Source organism: Triturus cristatus, chromosome 9 (genome assembly GCF_964204655.1).
Source record: "Triturus cristatus chromosome 9, aTriCri1.1, whole genome shotgun sequence".
Lineage (NCBI taxonomy): Eukaryota > Metazoa > Chordata > Amphibia > Caudata > Salamandridae > Triturus > Triturus cristatus.
The window spans coordinates 2,529,820-2,547,844 of NC_140592.1; the positions used below are offsets into that span (position 1 = coordinate 2,529,820).

The following is an 18,025-nucleotide window of genomic DNA, read 5'->3' on the forward strand; positions in this document are numbered from 1 at the left end:
ACAATCGACTATTATAATTCTTTCTTGACTGGTCCTCAAAAAACCCATCTCACCCCCCAAAATAGATCCTACACTCTGCAGCACGTTTTTGCCTACGGTGCCAAAGGGAAAGACCACATCACACCTATGAGGGCCACTCTCCAATGGTTGCCAATTGTAGCCGAGGCTATATACATGACTGCTTGCATCACCCATAAGGCTCTACACACATCTACTCTCTGTTACTTGGGGTACAACCTAAACCTATCAGGGCGTTTTAGACTATTGCAAAACACAGAAGAAACGATGTTAGATCCCCTTTAAAAAGCAACAACTTCTGACACTATGCTTCTCGGGAAGCGCAACCAGAATTTGGGACACATTACCTCCAAACCTATGCACAACCACTTTGCTGGCGACTTACAGAACGGGTGTGAAAGCCCTCCTCCTTCAATGATTCTTTAGCTAAGACATTGCAGCTTACCACCTCCATGGGGGACATGTTCAGTTACCTCCTGGTACAGAACTACACTACCCACATTTCATTGGGCACTCACAAATAGTTCTTTGCTGTGTATATTTCTCGTATGCTTTTTTTATCTGTAATGATTTTCCATCATGTCATCCTTGGCCTTATGTCCACATTTGGTCATTTTGAACCCTCTGTAACCACCCTTGTAACAATATGCCGTGGTCAGTAAGGCCCTCTGGGCCCTTGGGTGATGTCCCAGCAATGTAAAATTGCACACATAAGTAAAGACACTTGTGGCGCAATCACCCGCTGAGAAGAGAGGTGCTGGAGGGGTGAGAGGGCCAAAAAGGGGAGCCGCTTATCCGCCGCCTGCAGACACACAGGGCGGCACTCACTCACACACCCACTGCCGATAAGGCGGCATTCAGCCACCCACTGCCTGCAGACACACAGGGCAGAACTCACCCACCGCCTGCAGACACACAGGGCGGCACTCACTCACCCACCGCCGGCAGACACACAGGGTGGCACTCACTCACCCACCACCTGCAGACACACAGGGCGGCACTCACTCACCCACCGCCTGCAGACACACAGGGCGGCACTCACCCACCCATCGCCTGCAGACACACAGGGCAGCACTCACCCACCCACAGCTTGCAGACACACAGGATGGCACTCACCCACCCACCACCTGCAGACCCACAGGGTGGCACTCACCTAATCGCCCCCTGCAGACACACAGGGCAGCACTCACTCACCCTCCCACCACCTGCAGACACACAGGTTGGCACTCACTCACCCGCAGCCTACAGACCCACAGGGCGGCACTCACCCACCCACCGCCTGCAGACCCACAGTGCGGCACTCACTCATCCACCGCCTGCAAACCCACAGGGCGGCACTCACTCACCGACCCGCCAGCAGACACAGGGTGGCACCCACTTACCAACCGCCTGCAGACAGATAGGGCGACACCCACCACCTGCAGACACACAGTGCGCGGCACTCACTCACCCACCACCTGCAGGCACACAGTGGGCAGCACTCACCCACTGTCTGCAGACACACAGGGGGGTGGCACTCACTCACCATCCGCCTGTAGACACAGTGGGCAGCACTCACCCACCCACCGCCTACAGACACACAGTGGGCGGCACTCACCCACCCACCGCATGCAGACACACAGTGGGCAGCACTCACCCACCACAGGGCAGCACTCACTCACCCTCCCACCACCTGCAGACACACAGGTTGGCACTCACCCACCTTCCGCCTACAGACACACAGGGCAGCACTCATCCACCCACCACCTGCAGACACACAGGTCGGCACTCACCCACCCACTGCCTGCAGACACACAGGGCGGCACCCACCCACCGCCTGCAGACACACAGGGTGGCACCCACCCACTGCCTGCAGACACACAGGGCAGCACTCACCCACCCAATGCCTCCAGACACACAGGGCGGAACTCACCCACCCACTGCCTCCAGACACACAGGGCGGCACCCACTCCCTCACCACTGCCTGCAGGCACACAGGGTGGCACCCACTCACTCACTGCCTGCAGGCACGCAGGGCGGCACTCATTCACCCACCGCCTAGAGACACATAGGGCAGCACTCACCCAACCACCGCCTGCGGAGAGAAAGGGTGGCACTCACCCACTCACCCACCACCTGCAGACCTACAGGGCGGCACTCACCCACCTGCCACCAATAGACACACAGAGCGGCACTGACCAGCCCACCGCCTCAAGACACACAGGATGGCACCCACTCACTCACCCACCACCTGCACACACACAGAGCAGCACCCACTCACTCACCCACTGCCTGCAGACACAGGGCGGCACTCACCCATCCATCACCTGCAGACACACAGGGCGGCACCCACTCACTCACCGCCTGCAAGCACACAGGGTGGCACCCACTCACTCACCCACTGCTTGCAGGACACAGGGCAGCTCTCACTCACCCACCACCTGGAGTTACATAGGGCGGCACTCACCCACCCACCGCCTGCAGATCCACAGGGCAGCACTCACTCACCCACCACCTGCAGACCTACAGGCCAGCACTCGCCCACCCGCAACCTATAAATACACAGGGTGGACCTCATCCACCCGCCGCCTGCAGACACACGGGGCAGCACCCACTCACTCAACCACTACCAGCAGACACACAGGGCGGCACTCGCCTACCCAACGCCAGCAGACACAATGGGCGACACACACTCACCCACCGCCAGCATACACACAGGGCAGCACTCACTCACTCACCCATCGCCTGCAGACACAGAGGGCAGCACTCACCCACCCACTGCCTGCAGACTCACAGGGTGGCACTCACCCACCGTCTACAGACACACAGGGCAGCACTCACTCACCCACTGCCTGCAAACACACAGGGTGGTACTCACTCATCCACCACCTGTTGACACATGGTGCAGCACTCACTCACTCACTGACCCACCACCTGCAGACACAAAGGGCAGGACTCACTCACTCACCCACTGCCTGCAGACACATAGGGTGGCACTCATTCACTGCCTGCAGACACACAGGGCAGCCTCACTCACCCACCCACTGCCTGAAGACACACAGGGCAGCACTCACTCACCCACCACCTGCAAACACACAGAGCGGCACTGCCTCACCTACTGCCTGCAGACACACGGGGTGGCGCTCATTCACTCACCCAACATCTGCAGACACACAGTGCGGCACTCACCCACCACCTGCAGACACGCAGGGCGGCACTCACTCACCCACCTATCGCCTGCAGACACACAGGGTGGCACTCACTTACCCACCGAATGCAAACACACATTGCGGCACTCACCCACCAACTGCCTGCAGACACAAAGGGCAGCACTTGCACACCAACCAACTGAAAACACGCAGGGCGGCACTCGCTCACCGTCTGCAGACACAGGGCAGCACTCACTGCCTGCAGACACACAGAGTGGCACTCATCCATCCACCGCCTGCAGACACACAGGGCGGCCCTCACCCACCCACTGCCTGCAGACACACAGGGCGGCACTGACCCACACACTGCCTGCAGACACACAGGGCAGCACTCACTCACCCACCCACCACCTGCAGACACACAGGTTGGCTCTCACCCACCCACTGCCTGCAGACACACAGGTCGGCACTCACTCACCTTCCGCCTGCAGACACACAGGGCAGCACTCACCCACCCACCGCCTGCAGACACACATGTCGGCACTCACCTACCCACCGCCTGCAGACACACAGGGCGGCACCCACCCACCGCCTGCAGACACACAGGGCGGCACCCACCCACCGCCTGCAGACGTACAGGGCAGCACTCACCCACCCACCTCCTCTAGACACACAGGGCGGCACCCACTTCCTCACCACCGCCTGCAGGCACACAGGGTGGCACTCACTTACTGTCTGCAGGCACGCAGGGCGGCACTCATTCACCCACCGCCTGGAGACACACAGTGGGCGGCACTCACCCACCCACCGCATGCAGACACACAGTGGGCAGCACTCACCCACCCACTGCCTGCAGACACACAGGGTGGCACTGACCCACACACCGCCTGCAGACACACAGGGCAGCACTCACTCACCCTCCCACCACCTGCAGACACACAGGTTGGCACTCACCCACCTTCCGCCTACAGACACACAGGGCAGCACTCACTCACCCACCCACCGCCTGCAGACACACAGGTCGGCACTCACCTACCCACTGCCTGCAGACACACAGGGCGGCACCCACCCACCGCCTGCAGACACACAGGGTGGCACCCACCCACCGCCTGCAGACATACAGGGCAGTACTCACCCACCCAATGCCTCCAGACACACAGGGCAGCACTCACTCACCCACCCACCACCTGCAGACACACAGGTTGGCTCTCACCCACCCACTGCCGGCAGACACTCAGCTCGGCACTCACCCACCTTCCGCCTGCAGACACACAGGGCAGCACGCACCCACCCACCGCCTGCAGACACACATGTCGGCACTCAACTACCCACCGCCTGCAGACACACAGGGCGGCACCCACCCACCGCCTGCAGACACACAGGGCGGCACCCACCCATCGCCTGCAGACGTACAGGGCAGCACTCACCCACCCACCTCCTCTAGACACACAGGGCGGCACCCACTTCCTCACCACCGCCTGCACTCATTCACCCACTGCCTGGAGACACAGGGCAGCACTCACCCAACCACCGCCTGCAGAGACACAGGGTGGCACTCACCCACTCACCGCCTGCAGACCCACAGGGCTGCACTCACTCACCCACCAAATGCAGACCCACAGGGCGGCACTCACCCACCTGCCACCAATAGACACACAGGGCGGCACTCACCCACCCCCTGCCTGCAGACACACAGGGTAGCACTCACACACCCACCACCTGCAGACACACAGGACGGCACCCACTCACTCACCCATCGCCTGCAGACACACAGGCCAACACTCACCCACCCACTGCCTGCAAACATAGGGCGGCACTCACTCACCCACCTGGAGTCACATAGGGTGGCACTCACCCACCCACCGCCTGCAGACCCACAGGGCAGCACTCACTCACCCACCGCCTGCTGACCTACAGGCCGGCACTCACTCACCCACCAACCGCCTGCAGTCACACAGGGCAGCACTCATTTACTGCAGAATCACAGGGCGGCACTCACTCACCCACCCACCGCTTGAAGACACAGGGGTGGCACTCACCCACTCACCGCCTGCAGACCCACAGGGCAGCCTCACTCACCCACCCACTGCCTGCAGACTCACAGGGTGGCACTCACCCACCACCTACAGATACACAGGGCAGCACTCACCCACCACCTGCAAACACAAAGGGCGGCACTCACTCACCCACTGCCTGCAGACACACAGGGTGGCACTCATTCACTGCCTGCAGACACACAGGGCAGCCTCACTCACCCACCCACTGCCTGCAGTCACACAGGCCAGCACTCACTCACCCACTGCCCGCAGACACACAGGGCGGCACTGCCTCACCTACTGCCTCCAGGCACACAGGGTGGCGCTCATTCACTCAACCCAACACCTGCAGACACACAGGGTGGCACTCACTCACCCACCGACTGCAAACACACAAAGCGGCACTCACTCACCCACTGCCTGGAGACACACAGGGCAGCACTCGCCCATCAACCAAATGAAGACACGCAGGGCGGCACTCACCACCTGCAGACACAGGGCAGCACTCACTGACCGCCTGCAGACACACAGAGCAGCACTCATCCATCCACCGCCTGCAGGCGCACAGGGCGGCACTCACTCACGACCTGCAGACACATAGGGTGGCACTCACCCACCCACCGCTTGCAGAGACACAGGGCAGTACTCACTCACCCACTCACTCACCTACCACCTGCAGACCCACAAGGCGGCATTCACCCACCCGCCTCCTGCAGACACAGGGTGGAACTCGCCCACCCACCACCTGCAGACACAGAGTGGCAACCGCTCACTCACCCACTGCCAGCAGACACACAGGGCGGCACTCACCCACCTGCCTCCTGCCGACACACAGGATGGCACTCACCCACCGCCTGCAGATACAAAGGGCGGCACTCACTTACCCAACGCCTACAGACACACAGGGCGGCACTCACTCAACGCATGCAGACACACAGGGCGGCACTCACTCACCCAACGCCTGCAGACACACAGGGTGACCCTCACTCACCGCTTGCAGACACACAGGGCAACCCTCACTCACCCACCATTTGCAGACACACAGGCCATCACTCACTCACCCACCGCCGGCAGACACACAGGGCGGCACTCAATCACCGCCTGCAGACCACAGGGTGGCACTCGCGCACCCACTGCCTGCAAACACGCAGGGCGGCACTCACCCACCCACTGCCTACAGACACACAGGGTGGCACCAACCCACCCACCGCCTGCAGACACACAGGGCAGCACTCACCCATCCACCGCCTGCAGACGCACAGGGCAGCACTAACCCATCCACCGCCTGCAGACGCACAGGGCGGCACTCACTCTCCCACCGCCTGCAGACGCACAGGGTGGCACTCACTGCCTGCAGACACACAGGGCAGCACTCACTCACCCACCAACTGCCTGCAAACGCACAGTGCAGCACTCTCCACCTGCAAACACACAGGGCGGCACTCACTCACCGCCTGCAGACACACAGGGCGGCACTCACTCACCCTCCAACCACCTGCAGTCACACAGGGCAGCACTCACTCACCACCTGCAGACACACAGGGTGGCACTCACTCACCCACCCACCGCTTGAAGACACACAGGGCAGCACTCACTCAGTGCCTGCAGACACACAGGGCGGCACTCACTCACCACCTGCAGACAGAGGGCTGCACTCACTCACCCACCAACCGCCTGCAGTCACACAGGGCAGTACTCACTCACTGCCTGAAAGACACACAGGAGGGTACTCACTCAACTACCGCCTGCAGACAGGGCAGCACTCACTCACCCACCCTCCGCCTGCAGACCCACAGAGCAGCACTCACCCACCCACCGCCTGTAGACACACAGGGCGGCACCCACCGCCTGCAGACACACAGGGCGGCACTCACTCACTGCCTGCAGACACACAGGGCGGCACCCACCCACCGCCTGCAAACACACAGGGCGGCACCCTCCCACCCACCGCCTGCAGACACACAGAGCAGCACTCACTCACAGGGTGGCACTCACTCACTGCCTGCAGACACACAGGGTGGCACTCACCCACCGCAGACACACAGGGCAACAGTCACCAACTACCTGCAGTCACACAGGGCGGCACTCACTCACCCACCCACCGCCTGCAGACACACAGGGCGCCACCCACCGCCTGCAGACACACAGGGCGGCACTCACTCACCCACCGCCTGCAGACACACAGGGTAGGACTAACTCACCCACCCACCGCCTGCAAATGCACAAGGCGACACTCACTCACCCACCGCCTGCAGACACACAGGGCAGGGCTCACTTACTGCCTGCAGAAATACAGGGTGGCACTCACTCACCCACTGCCTGCAGTCACACAGGGTAGCACTCACTCACCGCCTGCATACACACAGGATGGCACTCAGTCACCCACCGCCTGCAGACACACAGGGCGGCACTCACTCACTGCCTGCAGACACACAGGGCGGCACTCACACACTCACCGCCTGCAGACACACAGGGTGGCACTCACTCACCCACTGCCTGCAGACACACAGGATGGCACTCAGTCACCCACCGCCTGCAGACACACCGGGCGGCACTAACTCACCTCGTCTGGGCCCCGCCGGGACATTACCACTGGTCAGCTGCGGCTTCTTCCCAGTAATGTTTGTCAGTGACCATGCAGGGCCGACGAGGGACGGGAAGGAGGCAGAGTCGGACCCCAAGACCTCACGGCAGAACCCCAAGACAGAACCCCTCCTGTGGATGAGGAGTCGCGAGGACTAGTGCGCACGCGCAAGACAACAGAAAGGCGGAACACCTCATGGCGCACGCGTACGGTACCAGAGAAGAACTTATCAGCACACTGCGCATGGCCGGAACACAGGCGTTACGGCAGTATCAGAACACTGCGCATGCGTACCACACCAGCCGTAAGCCTACAGCACACGCGTACGGTCGGAAAATCAGTGTCCGGAAAGTGTCAGCACACTACACATGCGCAGTACCCGTGATGTAACTACCAGCGCACTGCGACGCTCGGAACACCGGCATGAGGATGTGTCAGCACACTGGGCATGCGTAGTGCACCAGAGATTCGCAGATCAGCACACTGCGCATGGCGAAATACCAATATTAGGAGGTGTCAACACGGTACGCATGTGCAGTATACCAGAGGCGAGACTACAGCACACTACAGCTGCGAACAGTAAACGTTAGCTCACTGCGCACGCCACCATCATTAGAAGAGCAGCAGCGCAATGCGCATCCTCGAAACAGGGGCATAGGGATATTCTATTACAGGACCGGAGGCTTCAGATCATGCTCTCTCTCTCTTTACTGCAAAATTAACAGCAGCCAATAAGAACATTCATAACATAGTGAAAGTAAACAATTCCCAGAATGCTTAGCGTCATATTGTAAACACCATAGAGACGAGCCCTATAAGTAACTGTCCACACCGGAACACCTCCTCTTTCTTTGCTGCTCCTCCCAGAGTTAAGTCAGTGCTCGATAACATTCTTGCCATAACTCGTGATTGTTTACTTGATGTGCATTGCTGTGATTGCCTCAGTTATTTTGGTTGTTCTATACTGTATATTGTATTCTGAATTTTAGAGGAATGCGCAGTGTGGTTATTGCGCGCAAATTTCCTGAACAGACGGTGGCTTGCAGTGTCGCGCTGGCGCTTGCACCGGTCTCTCGGAGGGTGGCAGTTAGTTTCTAGACACGCTCTCACCCTCCGATTGCCTTTATCCTTCGTCAGACTTCACGCACGTCTGCCTGGCGGTGCGCAGAGCCTTCCCTCATCCGGCCCGCATTGTTGGAGAGCCTCGCGTCGCGTAGCCCAATTGGGCTGGTTTTGGGCTCCTTTTGGGCTACGCAACACTCATTATCGTTCCTCCTCGCTCTCTGCGTTTTTTCAAGCGCGGTCCGGAGCTCAAGCTTGTCCTTTTGCTACCCTGACTGACGCCTACCCTGGGCTGGAAAATAAGGCAGGCCTTAGCTGTGTGCAAACTATTATATTGAATTTTGGCTCTTTCTGCCCTGTGGGCTTCCTCTGACTACAGCTTTGCTGAGGAGCAATTTAAACTGCTAAATTTATTATTGCACCAGGGCTGCTCCCACTTCACTGATTTCTTTGGGATCTTGCTGCTTTCACATACAGTCTCTCACCTTAAGGATCGCGATGGAAGACTGGGCCTATTTCGAGGAGGATGAATATGGGTACTATGAGGAAGAGCATGGACCCCTCCTGGAGGACAACCTTGTGAACGCCCTTGATGCTTCCGTTCAAGACTCCGTCAGTAAGGCGGTGGAAGTAGCGGTCCCTAAAACGGTTAACAAAGCGTTTGCGTCAGCTTTGAAGCAGATTACGGCGCAATTGGAGAATTTTGCCAAGCGACATGGCATGCTCCAGCAGGATGCTGGGAGTTCCTCGAAGTCCTTCCAGGGAGGTAGCGCCGCTAATACCAGGTCGTCCAGTTGGCCGCACGCACAGGCTTTGTCCAAGCTCCCTCCACCTTCTACACGTGATCATCCTTATGCTGGACCCTCCAACCTGTTACCTTCATCGTCTAAGGTATTTACTGATACTGGTACGGACACTGACTTAACTGGTCATACAGCTTCTCCCAAGAAGAAGAAGGCCAAGAGGTCTTCTATCCGCCCCCAATCACCCCCAGTCTATCAGCCCTCCACTCCCTTTGATTTCAACCCACAAGAGATCATACATCCGAGGTCATCTGATTGGGCACCTCCTCCGGGGGTCGCGGATTACATACACCAGAATTTGAGGCTCTCCTTCGACAGAGAAGTCAGGAACCGACTTCGGTCGGAATGTCCGCACCCAGATGTACCGGACAAAGTCGCAAAAACTCACGATATTGACCCAAATATGCTGGCTTTCCTTAAGAAATTCCAGAAAGACCCTAAAAAAGGCATCGATCGGGCCTGGCGGGGATGCCAGGATAAGTTGTTGGATACCATCGGTCCCCTGTCCAAGATCCTTGAGTTAGCCCTGTTAGCCAAGGAGTCCGGAGATCCTATTGACCCGACTATCCTCGCTGGTTGGACGCAGCGTGCCATCTGTTTCTTGGGCAACGCGAATTGCGCCATATCAGCAGAGCGCAGGAAGTCTCTTCTCATGCGAATGGATACCAACTTAACCGAGTTAGCATCTGCTGAACCAGGTCCCTTAGCGGACGGCCTCTTGTTCGGGGAGCGTTTTGTAAAAGATGTCCCCAAATATGTAGGGACTTTTACATCATTGGACAAGGCCCAGACAAATATCAGAAGGGTGTTTCACACTGGCCTTTTTGGAAGGGCCGGGCGAGGCAGGGGCTGCTCGCCAGGCCGTCAATACCAGCAAGGTCCCCCCAGGAGGGGTTACGGTCGCGGTGACTACCAGGATCCCACCAGAGGAGGCACATTTTATCCAACAAGGCGTTTCCAGCGAGGAGGCCAGAGGGGAAATTTCCAGCCTCAAATTACAACAGGTAAGCCATCTGTCTCTGTCCCTCTGTCCTTTAGGGGGTCGGATTCGCCACTTTCTGCACAATTGGCGCGACATTACTCAGGACGCCTGGGTTCTCCAGACAGTGCAGGGGTTTCAGATAGATTTCTTTCAAACCCCCTTGCAGGAGTATCTCCCACCCTCTCTGTATTTTTCCCAACAAGACAAACTTTTTATAGATCGCGAGATAGGAGACTTGCTGGAGAAGCACGCAGTCGCCTATTGCGAAAGGGGGACTTCGGGCTTCTGCAGCAACGTTTTTCTGGTACAGAAGAGGGGCGGCGGTTACAGGTTGGTGTTAAACCTGAAAGACTTCAATTCCTTTGTGCTTTACCATCACTTCAAGATGGAGGGGATCCATCTCCTAGCGGACATCCTCAGACAAGCAGATTGGTTGGTGCGTCTCGATCTCAAAGACACGTACCTGACAGTTCCCATCTTCCCGCCTCATCGCAGGTTCCTTCAGTTTCAATGGCGCGGCAGACGCCTTGAATATTTGGTCCTGCCTTTCGGTCTCTCCTCTGCTCCTTGGTGCTTCACCAAGTTACTGAAACCGGTGATTGCACATTTTCGGGAGCAAGGAATACGCTTAATAATTTACCTCAACGACATCCTGATCATGGCGTCTTCGGCTTCCCTTTCAATACTTCACCTGCAGATAACAATGACATTGTTAGAGGGTCTGGGATTTGTCATAAACAGGTCGAAGTCAGTTCTGGTTCCGACACAGTGCTTGGAGTTTTTGGGATTTGTGATCAACTCTCAGTCGGCCCAGCTTCAGTTGCCCAAGCAGAAGCTGAGGGACCTGAAGAAAGAATTGAAGAAAACTCTGGACACACAAATGATGTCCTTACGGGCGATTTCTCGATTGGTGGGCCTACTGGCATCACCCATACAGGCGATTTTCCCAGGACCTTTACATTACCGAGCCCTTCAACATCTCAAGATCAGGCACCTACAAAAGGGCCTGTCTTTCTCGGATCGAGTCCCGCTGTCAGACAATGCCCGAGTGGAGAATCAATGGTGGTTGGTGCACGTCGATGCATGGAATGGTCGGGCGATCTTCGGATCTCTCCCGAAAGTGATCATAGAGTCCGATGCCAGCAGGACGGGTTGGGGAGCCCGCTGCGGGGAAGTGACCACGGGAGGCAGATGGTCTCTCCAGGAGTTGGAGTTGCATATCAATTGCCTCGAGCTCCTGGCGGGTTCATTTGCGATTCGCATTCTCTCACCCAGGAAGGTATCTTGTTGTATTCTGTTACGAATGGACAATATCTCCGCTGTGAGGTATATAAACAAACTGGGGGGTACCAGGTCCCCGATGCTGGCGGAGATCGCCAAGGACTTCTGACACTATTGCCTAGCACATCAGATCACAGTGATTGCGGAGTACCTTCCGGGTCGAGACAATGCAATAGCGGACTGGCAATCCCATCATCTGAAAGATTACAGCGACTGGAAACTTCATCCGTCCCTGTTTCGCCAGCTCCAGTCGCTGTGGGGTCCGTTCCAAATAGATCTTTTTGCCTCTCAGCTGAATCACCAACTAGAGTTCTTCAGTTGGAGGCAAGATCCTCTAGCGAGAGCGACCGATGCCTTCACTCAGAATTGGTCTCAGAGAACCCAGTATGCATTTCCCCCGTTCGTCCTAATACCCAGGGTTGCGAGTCAAGTGGTTCGACAAGAAGCGGAGATTGTGCTGGTCACTCCGATTTGGAAGTCACAGCCATGGTTCCCTGTCCTGTTGGAGATGGCGTGCGACTTTCCAATTCAGCTCCCGTGCTTCCCGAGGATACTCCAGGGCCCTCAGGGGGAGCTCCACCCGTTAGTCCTCGCGGGACAGCTGTCCCTGATGGCCTGGAAGCTTTCCGGCAACAGTGGTCGTTGCCAGGAATTTCGGAGCAAGCTTCTAGTTTTATCCAACAAGCCTGGGCCCCATCTACCAGGAAGTGATACAGTTCCGCATGGAAGGCTTGGTTGGGTTGGTGCTTGGAGAGGCACCTGGATCCCATGGATGCAGATATCTCTCACATTTTAATTTTTTTATCACAAAAAGCAGCGGATGGTTTATCCTATAGATCGGTGAACAATTTCCGATCAGCTATTTCCGCGGGTCATGCGCATCTAGAAGGCAGGCCTATCGGTGTGCATCCGATAGTGTGTAAACTCCTCAAAGGAATACGTTTAGCAAACCCTCCTAAGGCTAAGTATACCTCTTTATGGGATGTATCTAAGGTATTGCAGTTGTTTGAACAATGGCCTAATAATGAATTACTTTCAAGAAAACAATTGTCAGCTAAGTTGGCCATGCTGTTATGTTTGTCTGCATGTCGCAGGGTTTCTGACATTAAAGTGTTAGACTTGGAGGGTAGAATATTTTCTCCTGAGGGTGTATCTTTTGTAATAACTGCTCGCACTAAAACTTTTTCAAGATCTATTGATTACAATGCTTTTCCGTTAAATGAAAAACTCTATGTTGTCAGATGCCTTAAAGTATATGAAGAGTCTACACGGTCACTCTGACCAGATGGTTGTTCAAGGTTGCTAATCGCTTTGCAAAAATCTTTCAAACCAGTTACCTCTGCTACGATTGCCAGGTGGTTTAAATATGTAATTTCAGAGGCCGATGTTGACACTGATTTGTTTGGAGCGCATTCTGTCAGAGGTGCTATGGCCTCCAAATCATTTATGTTGGGTACCAGTGTACAAGATATCATGAAAGCAGCTGATTGGTCTTCTAGTTCCACCATCAAACAGTTTTATTACAAACCTGTGGGTGATGTTGCTTCTGTTGTTTTGGTTAAGCGTTAAATTAGCATAATCTAAAGCCACCGGTCCTGTAATAGAATAAAAAAATTGCTAGCATTCGCGCCAAGAATTTTCAATTCTATTAAGGACACAGAGGCGAAGATTATCCCGCCCAAGGTACTGGTTATGATGCATAATGTCATGTTACCCTCCCTGAGATGCAAATTAAAACGATTGTTACGAGTATACTTTTCTCTTTTCAGGCAATGACCAGAAAGGCGATTAAAATATCCTTGTGCTCTGTTGGAATGGAAGGGTCTTCGACCTTCACGTGCACGTTCTTCAGTTCCTGTTGGATCTCCGGTCCATTGTGATCAAGATATGTTTGCTGTTTGGGACTATAATTTTGTTCAAGTTGGACTCTGCTCGTTGGGCAAAGAAAGAGGAGGTGTTCCGGTGTGGACAGTTACTTATGGGGCTAGTCTCTATGGTGTTTACAATGTGATGCTAAGCATTCTGGGAATGTTTTACTTTCACTATGTTATGAATGTTCTTATTGGCTGCTGTTAATTTTGTAGTAAAGAGAGAGAGAGCATAATCTTCGCCTCCGTGTCCTTAATAGAATTGAAAATTCTTGGCGCGAATGCTAGCAAATTTTTTATTCATGTGCATTCATGCCCAACATACAGCACCTCACGCAGCATCATCATCAATACTTGAAGCCAATGGACTTGACTCAACACTAATACCCTCACATGTGCTGCCAATACAATCTCCCACAACATCATACCCTTGACACACGTTTGCATCTTTCACCTTCTAAATCTCCATAGCTTGTTCTCTTGAAATCTTTTTTTTTTTAGTTTAGATTGCTTTATTGAGATGAAATACGAAGTAGAACATCAGTATACATTGTACAACCAGAGGTCAAAAAGTAACATTACTAGAAAAAGGAATAACAAAATTGGGACTATAGTAGGAAATATGCAATTAAAACTAATTTGAACCTTCTGAACCTATACTTAGACAAGTGCGATTTAGTATCTGAGAAGGAGGGGAGAGGGAAAGAAAGACGGAAGAAAAGAAAGGATGGGAGAAAGGAGAGATAAGGGGGAATGATAAGTGGCAGCAAGATAAAAATGTAGAGATAACGATAAGAAAAAAAAGAAAGTATTAGCAAATGAAAAAAAAAATATCAAGCAGGTAACCTGGAAAGAAATGTGGCAAGTGGTAACCAAAGCAAGTCCTTTTTGATCAGTAGGGATGTGGAGGTGGCATATGCACGATCTAGTGGGTGATGATGACATAACAGGTTCCACCAAGCTTGATATGAGAATTTGGTAGTGTCCTTCCAATTGGAGGTGATAATCTGAAAAGTAATAGCTATAAATAAATCGATAAATTTACCCACACTTCCCTGGGCATTCAATATGGAAGAGGAACTGCCCAGAAAAACGTGTACAATATCAAAGGGAACACTAGTAGATAAAATGTCATTCAACTTCTTCCAAATAAGTAACCAAAAATTCTTGACCAAAGGGCAGAGAAAAAACATATGGAGTAAGTCACTATTACCATGGGAGCAAGACCAGCATTGCAAATCATCCATGAATCTGAACTTTTGGAGATCTGTGGGGGTAAGGAAGAGCCTATTATAAAAATAGTAAAGGGTCCGCGTAGTGCTCGCAGATCGAGAAGAGGTTTGAATTTTTGTTGAAATGGAGCCCCAGGTTTGAAGCGAGAATTCATGTGCCAGATCTTGTTCCCAAAGGAGTTCAATACTGGATTTGGTTCTAGGAACAGAGGGATGAGATAATATCTTATATATATGAGAGGCTTTGAGCTGGGTTGAAAAATCTAGTGAGAGGGTGGATGTCGGATTGTAAGAAGCTAAGGAAGAGTTTTGGTATTGGAAGTGAATGATGATCTAAGGTGAGGATACTGGGGAGCATGTAAAGGAGATATATCATATTTATCTTGGATCTACGTAAAATCCATCAGCGACCATTTGATCAACAAGTGATCCAATACGATAATGCTTTTATCAATCCATTATTTCCAAAAGAGAGCTCTGTTTTTAATCTTTAAGTGTTTGTTATACCAGACAGGGGTAAGCATAAAGTTATCGGAGTGAGAGGAGTGATCTTTAAACAAAGAAGTAGGAACTGCTGCTGGGTATGAGAAAATGGGCGATGCGAAACGTCTAGGGTGCTGGGATAGTCAGGTGGCCACAGCAAGGGAAAATGGTGCAAATTGGGATTGTTCCAAAGAACTCCAGGCCGTTAAAAGTGTATGTGAGGAGTCAGATAAAAAAATGTCCAAACTTGTTTCAGGGTAAATGCAGAATGACAGCGCCTAATGTTAGGAAAATTAAGCCCTCCAAGTTCCTTGGGTTGCTGAAGTCCGGTGAGTGAGATCCTAGTTTTAGGGTTATTCCATAAAAATTTGGTCAGGGAGCGATTGATGGTATTAAAAAAGGAGAGTGGAGAGTGACTGGGAGCAAAGAAAGAGAAAAATTGATGATCGGGAGTAGCATCATTTTAATTGTAGCAAGTCTGCCCCACCAGGACAAGAATAGTGGAGACCAACCATCTATGAGAGCAGAGAGTTTTTTAAGAATGTCAGTAAGATTAATTTAATAGCTTCTTTTATACTATTGGTGTAAAGGATGCCTAAGCATTTAATGCTCTTGGGGTTCCACTTAAACCCTGTATCTTGAAACATATGAGAAAAGCAATGTTTGTTCAGTGGCATCACCTCAGACTTGTCAAGATTAAGTTTATAACCAGAGACTAGAGAATATTCCTTTAGCAAGGAGAAAAATGTAGGCAAAGAGGTATTGGGGTTAGAGAGGTACAATAAAATGTCATCCGCATAAGCAGTAAACTTAATATCTGTGTGTTTAAATGGAAAACCTGTGGAGTGTGGGGAGTGATTAATTTTTTCAAAAAAAGGGTCTAGGGCGAGAATAAATAAAAGAGGGGATAAGGGGCATCCTTGTCTAGTTCCTCTGTGAAGTGGAAAGTATTTGGATTGACAACCGTTAACCCAAATGGAAGTAGAGGGTGCGGAATATAGGAGCTGGATGTATCTGAGAATGGGAGGGCTGAAGCCGTGCCATTTCAAAGCTCCAAAGATGAAATTCCAATTTACCCGGTCAAATGCTTTTTCAGCATCCAACGCAATTGCAGCAATCGGTGAGTTCATCTTGGAGGCTAAATGAATTACATTGAGAAGAGTCCGAGAATTATCTGTAATGGACCAACCTTTAACAAACCCTGATTGATATATATTAATTAGGTCCGAGATTATCAAATTAATGGCTAATAGTTTGGCAAAAATCTTACAGTCAGTATTAATTAAGGAGATGGGTCTATAATTTGTACACAAAGAGGGATCTTTATCTTATTTAGGGATCAGACACAGCATCGCTTGAGTAAAGGAACCCTGTGACGCACTGGAGGCTAAGAAATGATTTATGAGGGTTAACAACTGAGGGACTAGGAATTGTTTGAACTGAAGAAAAAAACTTACAGTGAAACCATCTGGACCGGGTGTTTTGTCCTTGGGAAGGTGAATAATAGCATTAATGATTTCTTGTTCTAATATAGGGCTCTCAAGAGATGTGAGGTCCACGTGATTATCAGAAGATTTGGGAATGGTTTGAAAGAAAGAATTTGATTAGTAGTAGGAATTAATTCAGGAGTGTAGAGGTATAGTATTCAGTAAAACATTCGAGGACTTTAGTATCTGTAATATGTCAAACTCCTTTGCTATCTGTAATGGTAACGATCTTGGATTTTTGTTTTTTAATTTTGAGGTAATTGGCTAGGGATTTGCCAGCTTTGTTCCGGCCACCGTACATTTTTGCATTGAATTTAAGAAGATTGTTGCAGGCATTATCCCAGGATTGTTTGTAATATTGCATTTTAGCCTTAATGAGATTAGATAAAATATCTGGACAGTTCGTGGTAAAGTAAGCATGCTCTAGGGTGTTAAGTTGTTTAAAAATTAGTGAAGCCGCCGTAAGTGCCTTCTATTTTTTCCGGGAGACAAAATCTATTATAAAACCTCTAGCCGTAGCTTTAAAAGCATCCCAGATAAGGTGGAATTGTGAAACAGAGGAAAGATTATTATCAAAAAACTCCTGCATAAACTGTGTGAATTGTTCAACAAATTGAGTGTCCAACAAAAGGGCATTATTAAAACGCCATCTGTGTGAGGTAGGTGGATGTGAGAGATACTCCATGTCTAATATGATAGGGGCATGATCAGAAATGAGAATGGAGCCAACCTCAGCATTCGTCATAAATTGAAGAGATGATTGGGTGAGAAAAATGTAGTCAATTCGGGAATGGGATCTATGAACAAGAGAAAAAAAGGAAAATTCCAGGACATCACGATGGGAGATTCTCCACACATCCACCAACCCTCTAGCTGTGACCATTTTGTGAAAGTCTTCTACATAGTATTAGGGATATATTTGGTTTCGGATTTGCAATCTAAAAAAAGGGTCCATAAGTTGATTGCAATCACCACCCAAAATCAGGTTTTCAGAGGCATGAGAAGAAAGGAGAATGGAAAAGTCATTCCAAAATACTAAATCCATACCATTGGGACCATAT

At 52.2% G+C, this 18,025-nt stretch overlaps 1 protein-coding gene and 1 long non-coding RNA gene across 4 annotated transcripts in view; one reads left to right on the forward strand and one right to left on the reverse strand.

Moving 5' to 3' along the window:
- The window catches only part of LOC146797218 (uncharacterized), a 445,928-nt gene extending 437,985 nt beyond the window's left edge, over nucleotides 1–7,943 (reverse strand). Inside the window, exon 1 of the mRNA XM_085624170.1 lies at nucleotides 7,746–7,943. Coding sequence (XP_085480296.1) covers nucleotides 7,746–7,769 — 24 coding nt within the window. The 5' untranslated portion in view covers nucleotides 7,770–7,943. The remainder of the gene's footprint in view (nucleotides 1–7,745) is intronic.
- Nucleotides 1–18,025, forward strand: part of LOC146797220 (uncharacterized) — a 167,487-nt gene that overhangs the window by 97,154 nt on the left and 52,308 nt on the right. The window contains exon 5 of one of the 3 annotated variants that reach the window (XR_014968449.1): nucleotides 13,664–13,998. The exons of the other annotated variants lie outside the window; for them this stretch is intronic. This is a non-coding gene — a long non-coding RNA (uncharacterized LOC146797220). Of the gene's footprint in view, nucleotides 1–13,663; nucleotides 13,999–18,025 lie in introns of those variants that run through there. 3 annotated transcript variants of the gene reach the window in all.